The 25,342-nt window shown below is 35.3% G+C and overlaps 1 protein-coding gene across 1 annotated transcript in view; it reads right to left on the reverse strand.

Annotated features, from left to right (window-relative positions):
• Positions 1–3,929: 3,929 nt before the first annotated feature.
• LOC123654746 (Down syndrome cell adhesion molecule-like protein Dscam2) overlaps positions 3,930–25,342 on the reverse strand; it is a 102,995-nt gene continuing 81,582 nt past the window's right edge. The window contains exons 8-17 of the mRNA XM_045590633.1: positions 21,285–21,495; positions 9,113–9,266; positions 8,325–8,473; positions 7,780–7,870; positions 7,407–7,585; positions 7,171–7,316; positions 6,721–6,856; positions 5,576–5,752; positions 4,634–4,778; positions 3,930–4,101 (exon numbers count right to left, since the gene is read on the reverse strand). Of these exons, the coding sequence (XP_045446589.1) occupies positions 3,930–4,101; positions 4,634–4,778; positions 5,576–5,752; positions 6,721–6,856; positions 7,171–7,316; positions 7,407–7,585; positions 7,780–7,870; positions 8,325–8,473; positions 9,113–9,266; positions 21,285–21,495 (1,560 nt within the window). The remainder of the gene's footprint in view (positions 4,102–4,633; positions 4,779–5,575; positions 5,753–6,720; positions 6,857–7,170; positions 7,317–7,406; positions 7,586–7,779; positions 7,871–8,324; positions 8,474–9,112; positions 9,267–21,284; positions 21,496–25,342) is intronic.

Raw genomic sequence — 25,342 nt, forward strand, 5'->3', positions numbered from 1 at the left:
GAAGTTTGTATGAAAGTCCTATGTTTTAGAAGTAAAAGACTTGAAATTTAAAATGTATGCTCTATAGATGATGAGAAGGCGTCCAAATAATGTATCTTTAGAAATCAACCCCTTTTTGGCGTTAAACCGGGGATGGTAGGATGACTCACTGATCACGAAATCTCCGAAACTATAACACCTATAAACTTGAAATTTGGCAGGTAGGCTCCTTATAGGGCGTAGAGATCCGCTAACAACGGATTTTAGGAAACTCGACCCCTAAGGGGGTAAAACGGGGGGTTGGAAGTTTGTATGAAAGTCCTATGTTTTAGGAGTAAAAGAAATTTAAAATGTATGCTCTATAGATAGCGAGAAGGTGTCCAAATAATGCATCGTAATCTATATATATAAAAGAGAAAGGTCACTGACTCACTCATCACGAGAACTTAATAACCGCTGGATGGTCCATCCATCCAGGATGGACAAAGATGAGGCAGGGAGGTAGATTATAGTTAGTTGACGTCCGCTAAGAACGGATTTTGCGATATTCCACCGTCAAGAGGGTTTAATTAGGGTTGATAGTTTGTATGAAACATATACAGCCTGAAAATAAAACTAAAAATGTGGTGTATAGAGAGGTTTTATAAAAATAACTATTAAATTATACTAAATTGTGCCTTTTAAAAAGTTACTCAGTTTGATAAGCATTTCAAGTGACTGAAATAAAAAAATAATTTGCGTTAAACATCTTAATAGTAATGCATATCTTCATAACCACGCGGACGTAGTCGCAGGCGACAATTAGTGTATTATAAAACAAAGTCCCCAAAAGTATATGTGAAAGATTCCTTCAAAATCTACTGAACGGATTTTCATGTGATTTCACCAATGGAGAGAAGGCTTGGAGAGAAAGGTTTACGGAACGGCTAAGCCGATTTCGATAATAGTTTCACTGGAAGTTTGCCGGGAAAACTTTGTGACACACCGATTTCTACGCGGGCGAAGCCGCGGGGCACAGCTAGTCATTTATAAAGCCCAAATATAAAACCCAAATCTTACCATCCTCCAGTGTAGTGACAGCTAAAGGAGCACAAGACGGCCCGGCACCCACCGCGTTGAACGCGCGCACGCGCACTTCGTACCGCGCATGCGCGCGCAGCGGCGCGAGGCGTGCCTGCGTCGCCGACCAGCCCGGGACCGTCAGAGCTAGCGACGTGTTGTCGCCCCGCCACCATATCGCGTAGCCTAGCAGCTCGCCGTTCCAGGACTCTTGGGACGGAGGCTGAAATGATGGTAGGAGTGGGTTTTATAAAGAATTAGTAGGAGAGAGTTTTATATAACAATAATTGTACTCAAAAAGCACTCGTCAAATCTCGCTTAGTATGTTATAGATATTTAAAAAATGACTAAATGCGAATACACAAAAAGCACCAGATTTTGAATGAAAATAAGAATCATTGAATTTGGTACACCCTATAAAAAGTTATTAGTTTACACACATAAAAATACAATCCAATTGAGAACTTCCTAATTTTTTAAAAATAAAGAATAAAAGATATTAATCATAACGGTTGCCTATACCTGCCACTTGACCAGTAGCTCTCCAGGGGCGTCTGCTTGTACTTCAACATTACGCGGCGGATCCGATGGTGCTGGAAAAAGAATGTAAAATCTTAAATATTGAAAAGAACATTAATGAAGTTAAAATAGTGTATTTCATGATTGTATTACTTGAAACTATACAAAAACTTTTGTCTCAAAATAATTAATGTGAATTTGAACAGTATGGAGGACTAAAAGGTTTTACGAAAAACGTTTTTTTCTGAATAGGAATATGCCAGGAGCTCTGATCACCTTATTTACCAACAGGAAGACAACACTGCTTGAAAACAGTATTATTTAGCTGTGATTTCCTGTAAGTTCGAGGTACTACCCCAGTTGTGTTGCTCCATATTTTGAGCAGTAAATTTCCTGCCTTGCACTACCTCAGTTAAAGTAAGTCTCATTTAAATAAAAAATACTCGGTAACCTGTCTGCAACAGACAAGACAAGCATTTTTGTGGAGGTACTACCCCAGTCGGGCTGCTCTATATTTTGAGCAGGAAATTTCCTACCTCAGTTAGAACCGAATATGGTGTTTTTCATAAACCATTTATTAAAGCGTTGTAACGAGGAAACAATGTCATATTTGAAAATTTTTTAAACAAGTAAAAAATTTCTACCTTCTTCCATAGTTTGAACGATGACGGATTCGGAATATTCGCTGTCGCCGATGTCATTGACCGCAGCAAGCCGTAGCGCATAAGCTGTTGCAGGTCTAAGACCATCTACTCTGTATTCCAAGATAACTTCTGATTCTGGTTCTGACGATTCTTGCCTGAAAAGGAAAACATATCTTTCACAACTTGTATCAAAAATATAACATTTTTCATTGACAAATTATTTGGAGGAATATTTATTTGTACGGTGAAAAAAAAAAAGCTAGGATGGATAATAAAGGAAGAAAAGGAGGAGGTTCCTCAACTCTGCTGTATTTTTTTATGTATTACCTCAGACCTTTTTACTCGGTGGGACCGACTTCGATGATCGACCCATTTTAATTTAATCGAAATCTGACAAGTACTTTTCTAGTTATAATAATGCTTATTTATCTAATAACTTTTTATTAGGTTTATCGATTTTGATGATTCTTATTTTAATCTAAAATCGAATTTGTCTTGTAATCTCTTAAATTCGATCAAGATCTGATGACTAATTTTTGAGTAATCTTTGATAACACGTTTAACTCGACCATTTTTTCGTACGCCTACGTTGTATTACGTTTCGATGTAATTGAAGTCGGTTTTTTTTTCGTTTACGAACAAACACAATTATGGCTAGTTGTGCCAACATTTTTAGTATTTTGAACATATTCCGACATTTTCCGTCGTAGCTTGATATATATTTTAGCCTTTGGTTTTTCTCGAAATATTTATTTAAACAAAGTTTCAGGTTATCAAATAGGTACTATACAAACGAATAACTTTTTTTTTTCAAATATTTGTAAAAGTTATTTCTGCAACAGATGATTTCATTAAGGAGTTATTTAATTGTCAGTTTAAATTCTATACCTCTGTATAAGTAAGTCAGGAGAGATATCTCTTGTAGGAGCATCTGTCCAGTCAGCAGCTCGGCGAGCGTCACCCACTACTCGGTACTGGAGACGATAGGCGCGTAGCCGCGCGTTTCCGTCGTAACCGCGTCTCCAGGCGAGGAGCGCCGCTCGTCCTTCACGACGTATCACGACCAAGCCCCGTGGTGCCTCGGGGAACTCTGCGCGAATACATTTCAATGATGATTCAAAATAGTTTAGACTGAACTTATACATTCTAGATGATGTTTTGGCATAATGCATATATACTTTGCATAGTTAAATAGAACTCTGCTAATTATTTATGAAGTAAAAACTTCCTTTGGCGCACCGCACAGATATTTTTTCGTTGGTAGTCAGTTAGTCTGATCCGTCACGCTCTGAGGTGAAAGGCACGATCGGGTGAACTCGGGACCGCCGAGTGTATGCGAGCGAAAAAGCTACGACTGCTGCTATTCGCTTCTGAACGGTGAAAGGCTCGATCGAGTGAAGTCAAATTATTGCGTTACTGCTTGATTACGGTTGCTAATGAAGTATTTACTTCTGCCTTTCGGTCTTAAGCATACAATCTACGTTATTTTTTTACCTAAATTATACCATCAAGCTAATACTAAGCTCTTATATTTCTTAGTTAAATGTTTATACCATATTTTTCAGAAAAAAAAACGAAATATACTCCTAGAACAATCCTGTTGCAAAAAATTTAATAAAAGATAAAGTGAGTAGTGATAAGTAAAGTCATAATATATCTCGATACTTAAAATCACAACGAATTTTGGCACATGAGTTTTTTAAAGTTATTTAGAACTTAATAAATAGATTAATGAGTAAAATAATGTTCACCTTGTACGGCTAAGTAAATGAGCAACTCGTCACGACCGTACGCGTTCTCCGCTCGACAGCGGTAGACGCCGGAGTCTCGACGCTGGGCGTGCGCTATCGTCAGAGTAGAACTTGCACCGCTGTCTGAACGCTTTTCTGACACCGATACTCTGTAATTAAATATATCAGTGACTTTATATCATGTATATAAAAATATTAAAAAAAAACGTTTTTAAATATATATGTATTATAATGATACTTTCACACATCCGGCCTATCTGATAACAAGTCTTTTTTAATTTCTAATTCTATCACAATAGTATTTTTATAGTTTAATTTTTTGTTATTAAATGTATTTTAATATATTTTTGCTGCACTAAAAACAAGACGAACGCAACGAAGACAGTTAAAAGCTTAAATCTGGCAATAAAATAAATCTAAGTTCTAACACCTAATAAAATACATTAAACAAATTGCTTGTGGCGACATCTATCTCGTGATACACAAACTAGAGAAAACTGACGTACCCTCCTGACGATATCAAAGTTATAAAATCGATTGAATATATACTCAAGAACCCGACAAGAACCGTGGTAGCCCACCAGACACAATACCCGTCTGGTCGGAGGCTCCCTTTGCAATGGTGGACGAGGAACTCAACACCCCGTTCCCCACACCTCCAATGCTAAGCGCTGTTCTCACCGGTAAGTCGACAGGTCAAGCCGCTGCATGTTGTGCGTCCAGTGCAGCTGTATGGGCGGGTCGCCGCGCGCCGCGCACGTCAGCGACGCGCTCGACGTTCGCCGGACTGACATATTGCGAGATGAGAATTCGAAGTGGGCTGGCTCTGGGGATGTAGACATGAACAAATTTTAATACATAACAACAAGTACTTTGTAAAATTATTAGTTTTACGTAAAAGATAAAGGTCATACGTGTATTTGGTTTTTATGAATGAAAGAGTTTTTATGATTATTCCTTACTTCATCACTTAATCTTTGTAGCACAGCTTGTTCCATAGTTAAGGAGAACTATTTTGAGATATTTTCGTTGTAAGACTAGAGCAAACTTGGAGGGTAGTTGTGTAAAAATGTTGATCGTATTGTTACTGTTGTTATAATTATGCTATTGACTTATTTATGATATTGTGAGCGTACGATGTCGAATGGCGGTGTGCGAATAAATCAACAATGATTTTTGTTACATTTTTTTATTTGTTTTTAGTTAAGATTCATTGTATTTTAAATAAATAAATAATAATAATAAATTTAAAGATGTAACTGTTTTATTTTAATTTACTACTAACCGATATTAAATGACTTATGTGAGTTGTCCTTGTATTGCTTTGTCGTTTGAAATTATTTAATATCTTATTTGACAAAATATAATGATAAAAAAATACGTTGTTACAATTAAAAAAAAAAAAAAACGAGAGTGCTTTAGACCACACGACTGAAGTAAAACATCTTTGATTGGCCCTATAGTAATATACAAAACGTAACTCTCTCTCCATCTAACTTTATTAATTTATATCTCCCCTCAACTTCATAACGCCCTCGTCTCGCATTCACCAGCTTACTACCCAAGTCAAGCGTGCACACAGATGTTTAACTTCAATAACTTTGTACTACATCAAATGTTTACCATTAACGGAAATAGTGATAATCTTTGACAGTCCTCTCCCAACGCCGTTGTCAGAGCGACACACGTAGCGCCCCTCGTGGACATGAGTCGCCGCTGCTGCACTCAGTGATCCATTGCTTAACACGGATATCGGTAGCTCGATTCGACTCAAAGGACGAAAATCGTTTGAACCAGGACCTGGAAAACAAAATATTTTTTCATCAAGTTCCATTCTGCTGTGTGGTTACGGCAGTAAAGAATATAGCCACTCCCTGTCTTTCCTTGAGTGTCGTAAGAGGCGACTAAGGGATAACACAGTTCCCGCCCACCGATGGCGGGATAACCACCCGTCTGCTGGCTTTGAAATACACAGACCGAAGATGGGTAGCAGCGTCTTCGGGGCGACAAAGTCAGCTTTGCGGTCACCAAACCACCTGCCCAGCGTGGTGATATGAGTTCACGCCATTTTTTGCGCGAACTTGTGGAGGCCTGTGTCCAGCAATGGACTGCGATAGGCTTAAGTAATGATGAAGTTCCATTAATGAATAGAAAAAAATCTTTTGATATACGATTACATATGCTAATTGCTTAAAATCACCACAGTTTTGTAACCAAATTTTCAAAAGCGATGTTTTTGTTTACTACCCGACATAGTTGAAAATATATTCATTTTATGAAGCATCTTTTGTAGGAAGAAGTGTACTAAATCATGTATTTTCACCAATTCAAAATTGTACAGCCGAATAATCGTAGAGAGTTATTAGTATTCATCTTATTAACAACGAAATAATAATATAAACGTATACCATGTTCTTTTAACCAGGAAATCCTTGGTTCCGGATAGCCTTTCGTTGCGCAATTCGTGAGAATCTGTGTTCCAAGCAGAGCAGAAACATCTTGTGGTTCGTATACCCACGACGGAGCAACTGTAATTTTAGGTAATCATACTTTCCTTACTTTTACACATTTAGATGTTTTTGAAAATTACAAACGCATACCTTTTTTACTAACAACATTTTGAAAAAAAAAGTAATAGAAAAAAACTACTAGGACATGATACGAGAAGAAGCAACTTCAAATATTATTTGGTTCTGTAAAGCTTCGATAAGTTATTATTAATGGACTGATTAAAAATATATAATAAATTCTAAATGTTATAGGTTTACCTTTTACAGCCAGTCGAGCTGTATGATTGACTTCAGCTGCAGTGTTACTAGCTACGCACGTGTACTCTCCACTATGCTTCGACGTCAAGTGTGAGAAGATTAGGAAGCTGAATTCATCCAAAGATTTTTCTTGTACCTGAAATTATATTATTCACTACTACATCCCTGTTATCAAATATCAAGACTTACATACATCTTATCAAAAAATTGTAATCTACTAGCTGTGGTTCACGGTTTCACCTGTGTGATTTCTGATCCTGTTGCAATCTCCTGATAAAGTAATAGCCTGTGCGTTATTTTAGATCTCCTGCTGCTTCACACTAGGTTTCATTACATCATACATACATTACATAAATACATACATTACATAAATACATACATAAGTCCTCAGAAACTTGTATAAGATTTCAAGAATTGTTAGTAGTTATATTCGAATGCTTAATTAAGTACCTGCAAATTAGATGGAATGTGCTGCCCATCTTTCAACCAGGAAAAATATACAGGTTTGTCGCCAGAAGTAATGCCGCATAAAACTTGTATCGAACTTCCCTCAACTAAATCCACAGGAAAGGAAAATCCAGCTATTTTTGGTGGATCTAAAAAAATATATAAAATGTGTTTTTACCAAAATTATACAACAGATACAAAAGTTTAATTAACCACGAGAAAAGTAAGACCAAACTTACTTCTGACAAAAATTTGCACATCTTTTTGGGCATATTGTCCAGACGGTGCGGTTACTCTGCACGAATATACTCCAGCATCAGCTGGTTCAGCTGGCCAAAGCAAAAGCTCTCCTCCACTTCCTGATAAGGCTCTGCCTGAAGATCCGACATCTAACCCCCCACGTTGCCATCTGATATCACTGTGGAATAAATTATAATCATCAGATCTTTAAATATAGAATGCGCAAATATAAATGATTAAAAATGACATGCTCTAATAAACTTCAAAGAAAATACGAAAGTAGTTAATGTTTGAATGGTGATCTGGATAAAACTACCGAAAAAAACAAAAAGGAAACTTATATTTTTACTAAACAAATGCACCTCCATCAACCTGATTGGAAATCCGGAGTAAGGGCAGTAGATCGTCGTGTTCACTCCTGCGACCACGCGTAACGGTCCTATGTTCCTGATCGATGGTGGACCTGTTGTCGAAACATTAGACATACAAAAAGTTATAGAAAAATACAATGGTCCAGGAATAATTTCTTCAAGGTGAGAGTCGGGAGTAGGGTTGGTAATGTTTATGCGATGCTTCTGGTGTTGCAGGCGTCTATAAGCTATGGTTATCGCTTGCTATCAGATGAGCCGTACGCTTGTTTGCCAACCTAGTTGTATAAAAAGGAGTCTACGCAACAACTAAATAAATGAAATTAGAAGCTGCTAGCTTTTCTATAATAACTTAAACGCAAACGCCACAACGATACTTGTGTCTAAAAAATAAGATTTTAAAATATTTTTCTTTCGCATTTTCATCGCAAAATATGGTGCCGCCAAGATTAATGATACGTAAGTACGTATGAAGTGAACAGATAAATATTTAAAAATAAAAATCTACAATAAAGTGGAATACAAGTAAAATACATAAATTTAATTTACCGTAAACATTAAGTCTCGTCGAATGTTCCACGGAACCTCTCGTGTTGTGCGCACGACAAGTGTATCGTCCGCCGTCTTCGGGTCGAACAGAGGTAATGTTGAGGTAGCTGACGATGTCGCCATTTGGACTCATGAATTGAGATATACTCCTGTATGGAAAAACTCAGTGTACTTTTGAATGAACCGTGCTAATAAGGAACATCATATGATTACAGAATATAGATTTTATTTAAGCTCTACTAGTATATTACGAAAGATTTACGAAGGGTAAGTTATCTATAATAAGAAATACGTTAACGATATAAAGTTCACAGTAATAATTAATGTTGAACAAGTCTATAATGTAACACTGTCATCGCTGCATGTTTGTTTCTAATCAAAGAAAATGTTGAAATACACGCCGTAAAAAATATTATTTAAAAGAATTCTCGTTCGCGTTGTTTGTAGTTAAACTCCACCGAAACGGCTTGACCGATTCTCATGAAATTTTGTGTGCATATTGGGTAGGTCTGAGAATCGAACAATATCTACTTTTCATCACCCAAAATTTTACCCCTATTTTTTTTTTGTATAAATATATTTTTTTATTTTATTTTATTATGATTTGGCGTTGAAAAATACATACAACCCTGAATTTTCCCCCTTCTACCACCAACCCTTATTTTTAAATAGCGTTTAGCGGCAAGACAACGTTTGCCGAGTCAGCTAGTAACAGTATAAAAATAAATTTGAAGCAATGTTATCTAGTTTTGTCAACAATACGCTTGTTATAAAGAATTAATGTCAACCTTTGCGGTGTATTGTGTTCCTCGACAGCTTGCATGTCGAGAAGCCACGTGAAGCGTGGTGAAGGAGACCCGGATGCGGAGCAGTGAAGCGCGAGGAATGGTCCAGGGTGTAGAGCTTGTTCGATAAACGTGTAGTGCAACTCTGGGGCTGTGTCTGAAATTTGTAGTATTTTATATCAAATATTATAATAATAAATGTTATAAATAAGAAAATTTTATGACATAAAAGAAATTGGACATTAGTCTTCTTTTTCGAATCAGATCAGATTTTCGGTAAGATATGACTTTTTTTTTTACTAGAGATTATCGTTTACGTAAAAAGGTTTTTTCTTTCTTTATTTAACTTAATCGTAATGATTAAATTAAATAGCATGGCGTGTACCATTCACATACATCAATTTTTGTTCTAAAAATAAAGTAACCCTTATTTCGATGAATTATTTCTTGAGGGTTTTAAGTTCATTACATTTCATTACAGCCTATACAGTCCACTGCTGGACATAGGCCTCCACAAGTTTACGCCAAAAATAACGTGAACTCATGTGTTTTGCCCATAGTCACCACGCTGGGCAGGCGGGTTGGTGACCGCAGTACTGGCTTTGTCGCACCGAAGACGCTGCTGCCCGTCTTCGGCCTGTGTATTTCAAAGCCAGCAGTTGGATGGTTATCCCGCCATCGGTCGGCTTCTTAAGTTCCAAGGTGGTTGTGGAACCTTGTTATCCCTTAGTCGCCTCTTACGACACCCACGGGAAGAGAGGGGGTGGCTAAATTCTTTAGTGCCGTAGCCACACAGCACGAGGGTTTTAAGTAGGTTATATTAATTATAAATTGAGCTATTAATATATTTATACAAATTAAATCTCCAAAATTTAAAGTAATTCATAAGGTCAATAAGTAAAACATTTCTTCGCTTCAGCCTGTAATATTCCACTGCTGAGAAGCTTAGGCCTTTTTCCCCATGTAGGAGAAGGATCAGAGCTTAATTCACCTCTGCTCCAATGTGGGTTGGCGAATATATTCCCTATTATGAGTAACAATTGCTATCAGGTGTACAAGATAACAGCCGGGACCGACGGCTTAAGGTGCTGTCCAAGACACGGAAAACACTTAATTTCGTTAAAATTAATTACAACAAAATTATGGTGTTCGTCATTAATTACATACACGTATCCACTCTGATTTTGTCCAGAATACGAATAGTCATAAATCAAGTGTGTCAAAACAGAATCCAATCAACGCCTCGAATGCTCAATAAACAAAGAACCGGCGACGTATGGGGATCATTCATCATCCGATCACGGACGCCTATTACGAAGAAAAATAACTTTTTTTTATCATGTTTGTATCTCTTCTATGCACATGAGAATTGTTATTTGATTTAAAAAAAAAATCAAAGTATTTAACTTTTTGCAGTTAACTCCTTAGGAATCGATTTTCATATAAGTGGTACGAAAAAAATATGAAGAATAAAATCAACTGAACGAATTACCTCGTTACGTTTTTTTCAACGCCATCTATCGGAATCTAATAGGGTGGGTGAGCTGAATTAGATGGAAATGGAATAAAAATAAAACAATCGTCGTAGACAGAGACAAAATAAATAGGAATTAGTTAGAAATAGAAGACATACCAAATAATATTAAAGTCAGGCACAAATATAGATAAAGACTAGGCAGGAAAGAAATAGATAATTGAAACATAACTACATTACATCACGGATTAAATCATGCATCATCGAATAGATACAGATAAACATATAGTAAGGGTCTTAAATAGAGGGAATTCACCCTGAGTATGAGAGATGAGTAATAAAAGTAACGAGTTTGCAAGATGATAGAATTACAAACAAATAAACGATAGTAGGCATGGAAGTGACCATAGCAGAAACAGACTCCGACCTTTATATCGGGGGTATAAATTTAAAACAAAAAAAAAATAGGGTGGAGATGGCCACGACGTTTTCTAATAACGCCATCTATGGACTCCATAGATAGTGTTATTTGATTTGTTTATTTTACATTTGATATGGTATTAAGTGGAAAGAAATGGTCTCTGCCTACCCCTACGGGAAAGAGGCGTGATTATATGTATGTATGTATGTATGTATTTATGTATGTATGTATGTATTAATATTTTTCTTATACTAGTAAGCCATTTTGTGCCTATTTAGACAGTCGACCTATAAAAGTAAACTCCAGTCGTTTGTCGAAGCTGATACACACTTTTTTTCTGACGATTAATTACGGGTAAGAAGAAGAAATGCACATCTTACCACAATATTGTAAGAGAATACAGAATTGTGTGGTAAAGTGATGACTACAATTAAGTAACAATCCATCTTCTGTTCAAATCACTCTTCCCTTCTCCTGTTCTGCTTATTTAAAATGTTTAAAAAACTACATTTATTCTAGTATTACAGAAGGATATACATTTCAAAATATGACCAAAATCACGCATTTTCTTTAAAATTTCGTTAACTGCTAACCTCGAGATAAGTTGAAGTGTTTAACTCAGTTGGCGATGTTGAAATCAACTGTCAACTTTGATTTACTGGATTTTTATCAGCTTGGATTTTATGTGTTCTAACAGATCTTGATTTGTTGGACGTTTGGAGTAAAAAAAATATTTTAAAATTAGAATCCGATTTTAAAAAACTTCAATATTTGCACTATTGATGTTAATTTTTTTACTATTAATTATACACTACACTATAACAACATAAAAATATTTGCCTTAACAGCATCAAATAGGATGAGATTACTAGATTAAGGATCCAAAAACATACAATATACAAACACAAACACCTAGACGATATGCATCTCAATGACCCCAACAATTATTTTTCATAATGGGCGAACCCACGCTGTTAAAACAAATGGCCAGTAGCTGTAACTATAATGCCGCCAATTTATAATGTGTAACTAATGTGTAAGTTATAACTGAGGTAGGGCACAGCAGGAATTTCCAGCTCAAAATATGGAGTAGCCCGACTGGGGTAGTACCTCGACCTTATAGAAGATCACAGCTAAATAATACTGTTTTTAAGCAGTATTGTGTTCCAGTTGAGTAGAGTCCAGTTCCAGAGTAAGGTGACCAGAGCTCCTGGGGGGATTGGGGATTGGGTCGGCAACGCGCTTGCGATGTTTCTGGTGTTGCAGGCGTCTATAAGCTACGGTAATCTCTTACCATCAGGTGAGCCGTACGCTTGTGTGCCGACCTAGTTATATAAAAAAAAATGTGCATGTAAATGTATCGGCGGCATAGAAAAAGAACAACACTCGAATCAAGAACTCAATTCGTTTTTGAAAGTCCTTACAAAAAAGAATAATAATTATCCTGTTGTATATGTTTTTATAGCATAGAAAAATAAATATTCTCTTGTGTATGTTTTTATAGCATCAATACGAAAACATACAATCCATTTTATTCCAGGAAATTGAAAGGTTCCTAGCGGTGTCCAAAAAATTGTACCTCCATATTTACGTTGACAAGAATGAATATCTTTAATACTGAGGATGTTTTTTCCTTTCGTTTATGTTTCCGGACCTACGATATAGGATGCTCTACTGAGCTCCTTTGTTGGCAAATGATTATTCTTATTATGTTGTTTGACACAATATCTTTGTAACTTAATTATGAACACTTTTATATTCAATTTTATTTCTGACATAACTTATTTTATATATACATATATAAATTAATGTTTGTCTGTATGCCCTTTATAGAATTGTCAACTATGCATTTGATCATGTCATGATCTTAAGCAAAGTGTTGTGCATGAGCACACAAAGATTTCTGATATAGAATACAAAAAGCGCGTTAATGCGCGCAGGGTACTGCTAGTTATGAATAAAGCTAAGCTTCAAATTATCACAGGCGAGTTATGTCAATCATCGCTTGATAGTATAAATCAGTGTTTTGTAGAACTTTTTTGTCCACGCGAGAAATAATTTCAAGAATATAATTATATTATTAATACATTAAAATATCTGTAGTTTATGAAAGTATCGAATGGAATACAATACACGGTACACTGGACACACTTCAGACTAATTTCTAAAACTTGATTTAACCTTTTTAGTGGTTATTTGTCACAGGCTGTTTTTTTATTTTTTTTTTCTATCGCAAATGTCGTATTAAATATTCATTAATTTATTTAAATATTTTTCTCCTTTTTTATGATCCATTAAATGTAACTATCTGATTTGATAATGTACACATTTATGATCACATAGTATTATACATCTCTATAACAAATTATAATACGAATAATAAAGATAAAAGCTTATTTATAATACTCAGTAAAGCTTCGAGGAAAACCCAGTCATTATTGAATTTAGTATAATTACTTTTGGACAATTCAATAAATTTAGTAAAACAAGATAACCGTAGACGTAAGCTCTCTTATATTCTTTGATGTGAATTGATGATAAAACTTTGGATAAATTAATGTCGACGGAATTAGTTTTTGAAGTATGCACTCGATGCTGCAGTCCGTATACTCTTCTTCGAGATCGTTTAGTAAATTAGTTAGTTAATTGAATTAGTTAGTTATACGTGAACAGGTAAATCTCTTCGTGATAATGTGATTGTTTCTTTTACTTTAAGAGTATCCTCCCAGTTTTGATTCCGTTGAAATCCACGGCTACTATTATATTCCCATCAACACTTTGAAAAGCTAGATTATGTTACTTATGGATGATGATGTTTTTGAATAACCAAGACTTACCTAACCTCGTAAGAGTATTCACAAACTAAATAGTTTTTATTTAAAATCGTAACTAAAACCTACAGTTCATATTTTTGTTTTACTAAAATTGTTGATAAGATAACACCACAATTGTGTTTGCAGGCAAATGAAGAAAACCGACTTCAATTATATCGACAAGTAATACAACGTAGGTAGACGAAAAAATTGTCAAGTAAATACGCACTATCAAAGATTACTCCAAAAGTTGTAATCAGATCTCGATGAAATTTAAATGTGACCATATGATAAACATCGGCTTTTGATTAAATTAAAAATCATTAAAATCGGTACACCCAGTAAAAAGTTGTGTGGATTTTTGAGAGTTTACCTCGATTTCTCTGGGATCCCATCATCAGATCCTGGTTTCAAATCATGGTACCAAACTAGGAATATCTCCTTTCCAACAAAAAAAGAATCATCTAAATCGGCTCATAGACGACGGAGTTATCGCCGAACATACATAAAAAAATATATACGGTCGAATTGAGTAACCTCCTCCTTTTTTTGAAGTCTGTTAAAAATACAAAAATAAAACTAACAAAAACACAAACATTTTCTCAGTTAATAATGAACGTTTTCGAACAACAATCGGGTACACAACTCAAAGCATTACCGGGCAGTAAATGAGCGTGACAGAGGAATTATGAGGCAGTAAATAACGGAGCAATGCTTGTGAGCTCTTTATTGCGGAATAGCCCGAGTTGTGACGGCCGACAGGCGATCTGTTTGTGCTTGGACTAATTCATTATCTGAAGCGGATATTATTGTTGGTAGTATGCACAGCCTACAATGTTATTATTAACGAAATTATGTTATTTTTTATTGAGGTTTGTTAATGCTGTTCAGTAAAAAAAAGTGTGTGTGTGTACTTATGTTCACGTTAGAAATTATACTTCATTGACTAGCTAGCTTCACGTTTCTAAATTCTTCTTCGTTGACTAGCTAAGTGCGTAAGTATCGTAAACATTTTCATTTTTCCCTAATGCACCAACAAAAGTATAACTTCAAAAATGATTTTTTTAATTCATGCATGCATTATACATATAAACCTTTCGCTGGAATCACTCTATTAACTAAAGAAATCCGCATCAAAATTCGTTGCATAATTTTAAAGATCTAAGCATACCGGGAAGCTACTTTGTTTTATACTATGTAATGATTGTACTATCAATAACTAACAAACGAATACAGTCATTACGTATTATAAAAAACAGACTTCTTTTATAAATCGTTTTTGATTTTTTATGTTGCATATTAATACATTTTATCTTTCCTCATAATGAATATTGTATAAATTAATTGGACAATACTAAAATCATACCGAGTGAATTGATTAGTGCCAAAAAATGATCGTCAATTTCAACGGTAGAAAATCCTTGTTTCCATTGGAAAATTAAAATTAATCGTTGTAGTGATACAAATAGCCGATCTATAGCCGCCGATTGTAGGTTTGAACGGAAGATTTCTTTCTGGTATCTCCTCGGCGTGTCGGAAAGCACATAGCCCCGGATTTTAGCATACAATATGCGGTTCTAATTTTTTCGATTAAGTTCCAACCATTTTTCTATTCTATTCTTTTCTTACATGGGGAAAGAGGCCTATGCCCAGTAGTGAGATATTACAGGCTGAAGCGCATTTTTCTATATGTATAATGCATTACCCTGCTTTACCATGCATGATGCATTTACCTAGCTGTGGAATTTTTTAGGCTTATACATTCTTGTTATACTTTGGCTATAAACGAATCTAAGTTAATGGAATATTACGTAATAAGTAATTAAGATATAACGTCGTTAAAATGGAGTTCTGCAACTACATATTTGCACACATTATTATTTTATCCCCCCCCCCCTTCCGGACACACTGCTTAAAAGCAGTATTATTTATAGTAAGTATATATGACTACGGTCACCAACCCGCCTGCCCAGCGTGGTGACTATGGGCAAAACACATGAGTTCACGTTATTTTTGGCGTAAACTTGTGGAGGCCTATGTCCAGCAGTGGACTGTATAGGCTGTAATGATGATGATGATATATGACTATCTGAACCATTTAACTGAGGTAGGGCACAGTAGGAAATTTCCTGCTCAAAATATGGAGCAGCCCGACTGGGGTAGTACCTCGACCTTACAGAAGATCACAGCAAAATAATACTGTTTTCAAGCAGTATTGTGTTCCTGTTGATGAGTAAGGTGACCAGAGCTCCTGGGGGGATTGGGGATTGGGTCGGTAACGCGCTTGCGATGCTTCTGGTGTTGCAGGCGTCTATAAGCGACGGTAATCGCTTACCATCAGGTGAGCCGTACGCTTGTTTGCCGACCTAGTGACATAAAAAAAAAACCATTAATTCATCGATGCTACTACTACAATTTCAATAATACTTGATATGATTTGAGTTCATGTAAGTCGCTAGGACACAGTATATTAATTTTTTAACCTTAAATTTAGTGTATTCTAACCTTAAGTTTAGTGTGTTATTTGATAGAGGGAATGAAAGTTAAATTTTGAAATTGCTAACAAATTGGTAGTAGTTCTAGTTTAATAAACTTAAAAATTTAATTAATTTTATTGACGTAGGGCATAGCAGGGAGGGTTAGAGCCCTTTTAAGAAAATATCTTCAAACTTCCAGAACATCTAGCGAAATGGCTCTCAAGTATTGTTGTGTTCCTGTTGGAAAAAAAGGCAGCCTGAGGAAGATCAGATGCAGGGTTGGTAATATGCGTGGGATACTTGTGGTGATACACACATCTACCATATCGCATTCAGCCTGCATTTCAACTGTTAGACACAGACCTCTTTTTTCATGCAAGAGATTGGAGCTTAATACACCAGGCTACTCCACTATGAGTGACAGATATATTCCATACTACGAGTAACGATCGCTATCAGGTATTTATGATATTGCAGACGTCTATAGCCTACGTTGATCGCTTACCATTAGGTGGGCCAGACGCTTGTTGCTACCTTAGTGACCCTAGTCGTAGAAAAAAAAGCGCTTTGCAACTTTCCTCTCAATATCTGCATTATATTGAAAAGTTTGTAGTATCAACGATATTCTATAAAACATCTTTGTGTTTCTTGCATCAAAAATCCAATATGAAAATTTTCAGGCAACTTGCACCACTTACCTTGGCTCGCTGCCGAGCTTTAAGTTCCTGATATCTCGGACTCACCACAAATTTTGTTTGTAATATCATCGCGTCAACGTTTTCAATACCATTTTTTTTGTAATAATGCAATTTTAAATTTTTGAATTTATTATTTTTGACTCTTTAAATATTCGATGTTGTGGTTAATTGAATATTTAAATAAGAACATCATATATATTTCCAATAATGAAAGTGTAAACTCAGTTCAAAATTTAGTTAACGACGTATTTAGATAAGACATTTACGTTCTTCACAGCGAAGAGAATTACTCGTCGAATAAATAATAATAATAAACTTCAGCCTGTGATATCCCACTACTGGACATAGGCCTCTTTCCTCATGTAGGAGAAGGATCAGAGCTTAATTACACACAAGGACTGCACAAACACCCAGACCACGGCAAACACCTGTATGGCCAATACAAATATTTGTCATGTGCGGGATCGAACCCGCAACCGCCAGCGCAACAGGTACAATCCATGGCTGTAACCGTTGCGCCAACGCGGCGTCAAAATAATAATAATAAATATTTGTAATCAAAAACTTTTATTTATTTTCACTTAACGTTTGTGCTTTTATTAACCGACTTCCAAAGAGAGCAGTTTTTTCAATTCCATTTTTATTGTATGTATAATATCTTAGATCTTTTTACCGGGTGGACCGATTTCTTTTTCAATCGAAATGCGGTGCCTTTCATGTGGATCGTTTTTTGATCGATTGTATTGTGGTTTTATTTGCGAGCAAATATAATTATTGTTAGTAGAATATAACATACAACAGAAAACAAAAACTAAATTCAATTATAATCCCAAACCCATTGAAATCCAATCACGAAACATAAACGTCAATAAAAATATAATTTAATAGTGACACCACGAGCAATTACATAATACAGTATGATACAAAATTTTTATAATATTGGTCTCAGGGCCGAATGATTGGCATAAATTATAAATGTCACAATGTAAATTCGGTCGGTCCCGACCGTGTCACGGGTGACGCATGGCCTGTCCGGCGCTGCAGCACGCTTTAATCAATAACCGAACAATCCCTGGCCGGCACAATCGAATCTATATACGACTATTGCAAATTTGCATCGATATATATATTCCGTCGCCTTTGTTCGAAGGTCTGACGTAATGCGACGCGGAATGATTTAATTTTATTAATTTCGTTCAATTCGAATTTTCAAATGGAGTTGTTCTGGATTCAATTCGGAAGCGTTTTTCGATTCTATGAAAACCGATTCTTGTATGATCTACAGATTATTATCTGATATATAAAATTCTCGTGTCGCGGTGTTTGTAGTTAAACTCCTCCGAAACGGCTTGACCGATTCTGATGAAATTTTGTGTGCATATTGGGTAGGTCTGAGAATCGAACAACATCTATTTTTCGTCCCCCTAAATGTTAAGAGTAGTCCACTCATATTTTTTTTTAGATAAATTATTTACTTTTTATTTTATTATGATTTGGCGTTGAAAAATACATACAACCCTAAATTTTCACCCTTCTACCATCAACCCCTATTTTTAAATAGCGTTTAGCGGCAAGACAACGTTTGCCGAGTCAACTAGTTTCAATATCTATAATCTGAGTATAGGAATGTATTGAATAAAAGCAGCGACAAAAGTAGCATGTTAAATTTCCAGCGATTTTAAAGTAAAACTTCCATACGCACGCTTGACTTGGCGAGTAAGGTGGCGAATGACGAGAACGTGACGAGAAGTGTGATCGTGTGAGGGCAACGGAAGTTGAGAAGGAGATATTAGTTAGATGGACCTAAAAAAGTTTTACTTCAGTCGTGTGGTATAAAGCAAATTCGTTTTTTAATTCTTGTAACAACGATCCCACCAAAAGCATTCTCAAGTAAAATATTGTCAAGAAGAAACCATATGGCTTGCACTGTCAAAAAGTTATCAGATCCGATGTGGAGCCAAGTTTCGAAGTATGTAATTGCAGTATTAGGAGATCATAATACTGTCTTCAAAATAAGGTGTCGCCTTGTCACACTACGAGCTGATACATTACAAAGTAAGGTAGTTTAACATCAAGAACTGCTGTGATCATAATGTCTCAATTTAGTATAATGCAGGTCTAGAATATATGAGAAGATATATCGGTCTCACTTCACGGTTAGAATACTAATAAATGTAATTTATGTCATAGGAATTTCGAACGCTTACTTAGCAAGATAATTTCCTAGTTTTATAAAAATAATGTTGTTCTATAAATAATTTTGTCACATTCCGAAAACGGAACTTAGATTGTTTTCTTCCTTGTAATCTTTATTTTTTTTTTGAAACCTGAATAAAAATTGACATTCAATATTAATACAATTAACAAGTATATGTTTGTGTAGAAATAATTAAGCACACACGATAAGCACAATCACCCAAACAGTGACAAACATTTGCACGGATTCGTACAAATTTTTTCATGCGCGGAGTTCAACTCAACAACCACAAACACACATCAGCTAGTTGACGATAATATTCACCAGTGCACCGACGCCAATCAAAAAGCATATTTACTAAATTTTTTAAAAAAGTTGATAGGATGTTGATACCTAAAATCTCACTCCACGTCATAATACAGATTATCAACAAAAAAGTGTGTGTGTCAGCTCCGACGCACGACTTGAGTTTACTCCTTTAGATCCATTGTTTAAATAGACAAAAAAAGGCTAACTAGTCCAAGAAAAATATTAATACCATATCGAATGGTAAATAAACGAATCAAATAACGCTATCGGCGTCGCGATAGACGGTGTTAACAAAAACGTAACGAGGTCATTCGTTCAGTTGATTTTGTTCCTCATATTTTTTTCGGACCACTTATATGAAAATCGTTTCTTAAGAAGTACTTTTAACTGAGGTAGGGCACAGCAGGAATTTCCTGCTCAAAATCTGGAGCAGCCCGACTGGGGTAGTACCTCGACCTTACAGAAGATCACAGCAAATAATACTGTTTTCAAGCAGTATTGTGTTCCTGTTGGTGAGTAAGGTGACCAGAGCTCCTGGGGGATTGGGGATTGGGTCGGCGAAGCGCTTGCGATGCTTCTGGTATTACAGGTGTCTATAAGCTACGGTAGTCGCTTACCATCAGGTGAGCCGTACGCTTGTTTGCCGACCAAGTGACATAAAAAAAAACTCAAATAAACTCCAAAAAAAAGTTGAAATCAATCACTATTATCGAGTTTGTGCATAAAGTAGTCAACATTACATTATGTACATTACACAAAGTTGATCGAATATAAATTACGTCCTAGAAGAAGATTCGCAAGAACATTATCCGAAGAACTCTCAACTGAAGTATTTAAAAACTTTGAACAACATCGCCGTAAGAAAAATCAATTATATTAAGTAAGTATCGTTAGGTGCACTTTAATTCTTAAGCCTTATTCAAATCATTCGGAGAATGAGACGCTTTGTTTTAACTCTTTTGCAGATGACTACATTTGAATAGTTAACTTAATCCAAGAAACTACTAGTTGACAGAAAATCCAGTATTGGAAGAAAATATTTCTCATGATTTATTAAAGTACGATGCTGTTGTTTTTTTAAAACTTGTAGGATACGGTCAAGATTCTGGTCAAATATAGATGTACTTTGTTCATTCAGTAACAAAAACCTATAACTAAGAATTGGTTTAAACCATTTTAAGGAGGCAATTGAGAACATCAATTCGATTGTGCTTTTTTTGTTATGTATGTTTATGTTACCTCAGAACTTTTTACTGGGTCGACCAATTACGATGATTTTTTTTTAAATCAAATGGTGGTGCGTGTCACTTGGTCTCATTTAAATTTAATGGAGATCCGGCAAGTAGTTTTTGAGTTATATCTAATAATGCGTATGTACTTGATGATACGTAATTGTCTATTACTATTTGTCGTCGACATAATTAAAGCTAATGCTTGTATTGTGGTGCCATTTAAATTTACTGAGATATGATGGCTACTTTTTGAGTAGTCTTTGGTAATTTTTTTTGTATCTTTGGTAATTCTTGTTTGGCATAATTGTTTGGTCTACCTACGTTGTATTACTTGTCAATGTAATTGAAGACGGTTTTTTTAGTTTACGAACAAACAATTATGGTTGTCAGGGGACAATATAACCATTAGATACAATTTTAGACAATACTAGGTTTTACTTATGACTACGTAAATTACTACGTAAATTGGTAAAATTTTGATTCAAAATAAAAACCTCATTTGAGAATTCAAACAAATTGTCTACAAATCTTATAGCGATTATGACCGTACATACCTCCAAGTCTCAATTCCGCAGCAGCTTGCGCACTATCCAGGTCTCGTTCAGCGAAGCACTGGTACATTCCTCGATGAGCTCGCACGACTCCATGCACGCGTAGCGTACGTTCACCACCACCAACTGGCACTCCGTCATGTAGCCATCGTACCCTCGCGTCACCGCCTTCCACTGAGCAGTTGAAGGTAACGGAACTGCCTGAATTCGCAACCTGGTTGACAAAGAAGGTTCTTGATTAGATCAACGTGGTATTTAAAATCGAAAAATACTGAAATGCTAAATGGAAGATAATTAAGTTTACTGTGGAACTGCATAAATTTTATTTTATTAATTATAATTTTTAAATTTTAGAAATGAATATTTATTTTATTATTTAATATTAAAATTAATAAATGTAAAGGTATATTTAATCATCATTTTCAATCACAGTATTAATTGGTTTGCGGTAACTAAAATAAGACATATGTTTAAGATCTAATTTGTATACTATATCAAGGAGTGTCGCGAAAAAGTCTTGTTACGCTTTTTCCATTAATTATTCTCATTCGTTCATTTAAAGTTGTTCATTCTTATTCCGCTTATCACGATAAAATAAGATACGATAAAACCGTTACATAAACCGATCACTTCAAAGGTTAAACTTGAAAACATTTCAAAGAATTATCAACTCATCTTTATATAAAAAAGATCCCATCTATTAATAGCTTGGAGAAATTTAATGTCTAGATAGAAAATATCCATTACTTTCCTTTGCCACGTGTCACAAGTCGATATACGATCGAACTCATGAATAATTTAGATGAACATCGCTCCGCATCGGCGGCGATAAGATCAAGTCTCAAATCGGATTAACAATCGAGTGCAACTGGAGACAAAAATAGCTTGAAGATTATTCTAGAAGTCTGGATTTTGGAACAAATTTTCTTGTGTGGCGTTGCGTAGGGGTACCCTAACCGGCAAATAACATCCGTAACGTTAAATAAAAGCGTAACATTTTTATGTAATACAGTGTCTAATGTATAGTCTACGTGATTTTATTATATAATATAATATCAACAAAAATAAACAAATGATTACTATTAAAATAGTGTGAATATATTATGTAGATTAGCATCGGTAAACATATCGTTTCATTTGTTATGTATTTAAAGTAAATAACAGTTATACGAAGAGAATGCAAACAATTAGTAATAATGAAACAGAAATTAAGTGAAACGACTTATTATTAACTATCTATCCTTGTCATGTCACCTTCCTACTAACCATGCCGTAAACCTTCCTAGTCTAACATCTTCTGAAAAAGCCTTTAAATTAAACGAGCGCCTTCAGTGCTTATACTCAGTGTTACAAGCAACTGTCTGTCAAACATTCACATCCATGTACTGTATATTATTTCAGAACATTTATACCATACGTATGTATAAAGATCATAACTTCAAAGTTGAATTACTCATCTAAATGTAAGGGAACATTCGAGTGAAACAAACTTTTCTCGGTATCTTCTGATAATTAATTATACATGTATAATTATATCAAACTTACTTATTAAAAGTTAATATATCTCCTGAATTTTGATATGAGCAGTCAGATTTTAATGTAAGCTGTAACATTTTTAAACGTTTTCCAAATAAATAAATAAAAAAAAACACTCTTTTACAAATAAACCAAACTAAAAAGGATTATCGAATTAGTGTAATGTCCATCAGTCCTCGATAAGTCTACTAAGTTTAAATGAAATATGAATGTTTGAAGTGGGTCAAAATGAAGTCCAAAGGAGTCGGGTACATACATACGTATGTTAATTAAGAACTTTTGACTGGGTGGACCGATTTCGATGTTTATTTTTGATCGACAGGTGGTGCGTGTCATGTGGCCAAATTTAAATTTAATTGAGATCTGGCAAGTACTATTCGTGTGCAGTGCAGTCCTTGTGGGGTCTCCCCACCATGCCTCGGAGAGCACGTTAAGCCTTCGGTCCCGGTTGTTATCATGTACACCTGATAGCGATCGTTACTCATAGTAGGGAATATATCCGCTAACCCGCATTGGAGCAGCGTGGTGGATTAAGCTCTAATCCTTCTCCTACATGGGGAAAGAGGCCTGTGCCCAGTAGTGGGATATTACAGGCTGAAACGTATAAGTACTATTCGAGTTATATTTAATATTTGGTATTCATTCGACTATTTTTGCGTCTAACTCGTAGTACAAGAAGAAGAAGAAGAAGAAATATACTTTATTGTGCATAAAATTAAAGTACATAGGTATCTTAAAAAATAAAAACTTACAAAATAATAATGTGCACAAAGGCGGTCTTATCGCTAGGTAAGCGATTTCTTCCAGACAACCTTGGGGTAGAGGAGATTTTAAAATAAAACCGAGTAGGGTCATCAAAAAGGAAAAACAAAGTGAATCCTACCATCTAATAATATAAATAATAATAATTTAAATAAATACTATACATATAGTTAAATAAATAAATAAATAAATACACAAATAAATACATACCCATTACATTATGTTTTATCGTAATACACAAATTAAAATTAAAATAAATACACAAATAAATATATACATAGTAGTATTATACCGCATAACTTTAAACTGAGTATGTATACCGATCGTCTTGTGGTTTCTTTTAGATTTGATCGATATTTGATGACTGGTTTTAAGTAATTTATGATAGCACGTATTTACTTGACAATTTTTTCGTCAACTTACTTTGTATTACTTGTCGATGGAATTGAAGTCTGTTTCGTTTGCGAACAAACACAACTATTGTTGTCAAATGTTTATAAAAATGAGTCACAGTCAATGTCTGAGTTTTTAAAATGAAGTTTATAACTGTAATTAAACTACTATTTTTATTCGATTGGTTTTTGTATATTACCTTAGATATAGTTTAGCTATAGTACGCACTCTTTCGTTCATATTTCTCGCTTCTATTCAACCTATATTACTTCACTGGCGAAAAAATGTACATTAAAATATAATATAGCCTACAGCCTACGTCAGTAACTATCAAACACAAAAACAATTTTTCAAAACGAACCAGCAGCAAACAAGCTCTTCAGCTTTATAATATTAGTAAGCATTTCAAAGACTCTCTCTCTCTTGTTGGTCCCTCATGTCTGTCGTGGTCAGCAGCAGGGTTGCATCTGGAGCTGGATATGCCTCCACCGGTCTCTGTCCATGGCGTCTCTTACGACCGTGTATAACTTAGTGGCAGATGAGTTTTTGAGCTGGTCTGCCCATCTCGTTGGTGAACGACCGCGCGATCTTTTGCCGTCCGTGTTCCCAACCACAATCAGTCTCAAAGACGGTATATATATATTTTTTTTTTATGTCACTAGGTCAGCAAACAAGCGTACGGCTCACCTGATGGTAAGCGATTACCGTAGCTTATAGACACCTGCAACACCAGAAGAATCGCAAGCGCGTTGCCGACCCAATCCCCAATCCCCCCAGGAGCTCTGGTCACCTTACTCACCAACAGGAACACAATACTGCTTGAAAACAGTATTATTTAGCTGTGGTCTTCTGTAAGGTACTACCCCAGTCGGGCTGCTAATAATGAAAAGTCGGACTGCATAATTAATGAAAGGTGTATAAACAATAGACCCGATGACAAGATAAAATATCGTCTATAAATTGATTGCACCTGCTATTCTAATATAACTTTTATCGCGCTTCAACACATTAAAATACTATTACTGTTGAAGCGTTGGCCATTACAAAAGTTTTGAGCAAGTTTACTCGGAGCGATCGCCGTTTCGTTTCGAGGCGTTTGTTGAAATTACAATTAGATATTATTTAATTTTGATTGACTTGGTAACGTTCATTTTATTTAATTAAATATATTGAAACTTGAAATTACATTTTACAAATTAATAATATTTTTGAGTGACTTAAAAAAAGAAGTGTATCAATTCGAATGTATGTTTTCATTTTAAGTCCTGTAGGGCACAGTAGGAAATTTCCCGCTCAAAATATGGAGCAGCCCGCCTGGAGTAGTACCTCGACCTTACAGAAGATCACAGCTAAATAATACTGCTTTCAAG

The sequence above is a fragment of the Melitaea cinxia genome, chromosome 1, assembly GCF_905220565.1.
Source record: "Melitaea cinxia chromosome 1, ilMelCinx1.1, whole genome shotgun sequence".
Lineage (NCBI taxonomy): Eukaryota > Metazoa > Arthropoda > Insecta > Lepidoptera > Nymphalidae > Melitaea > Melitaea cinxia.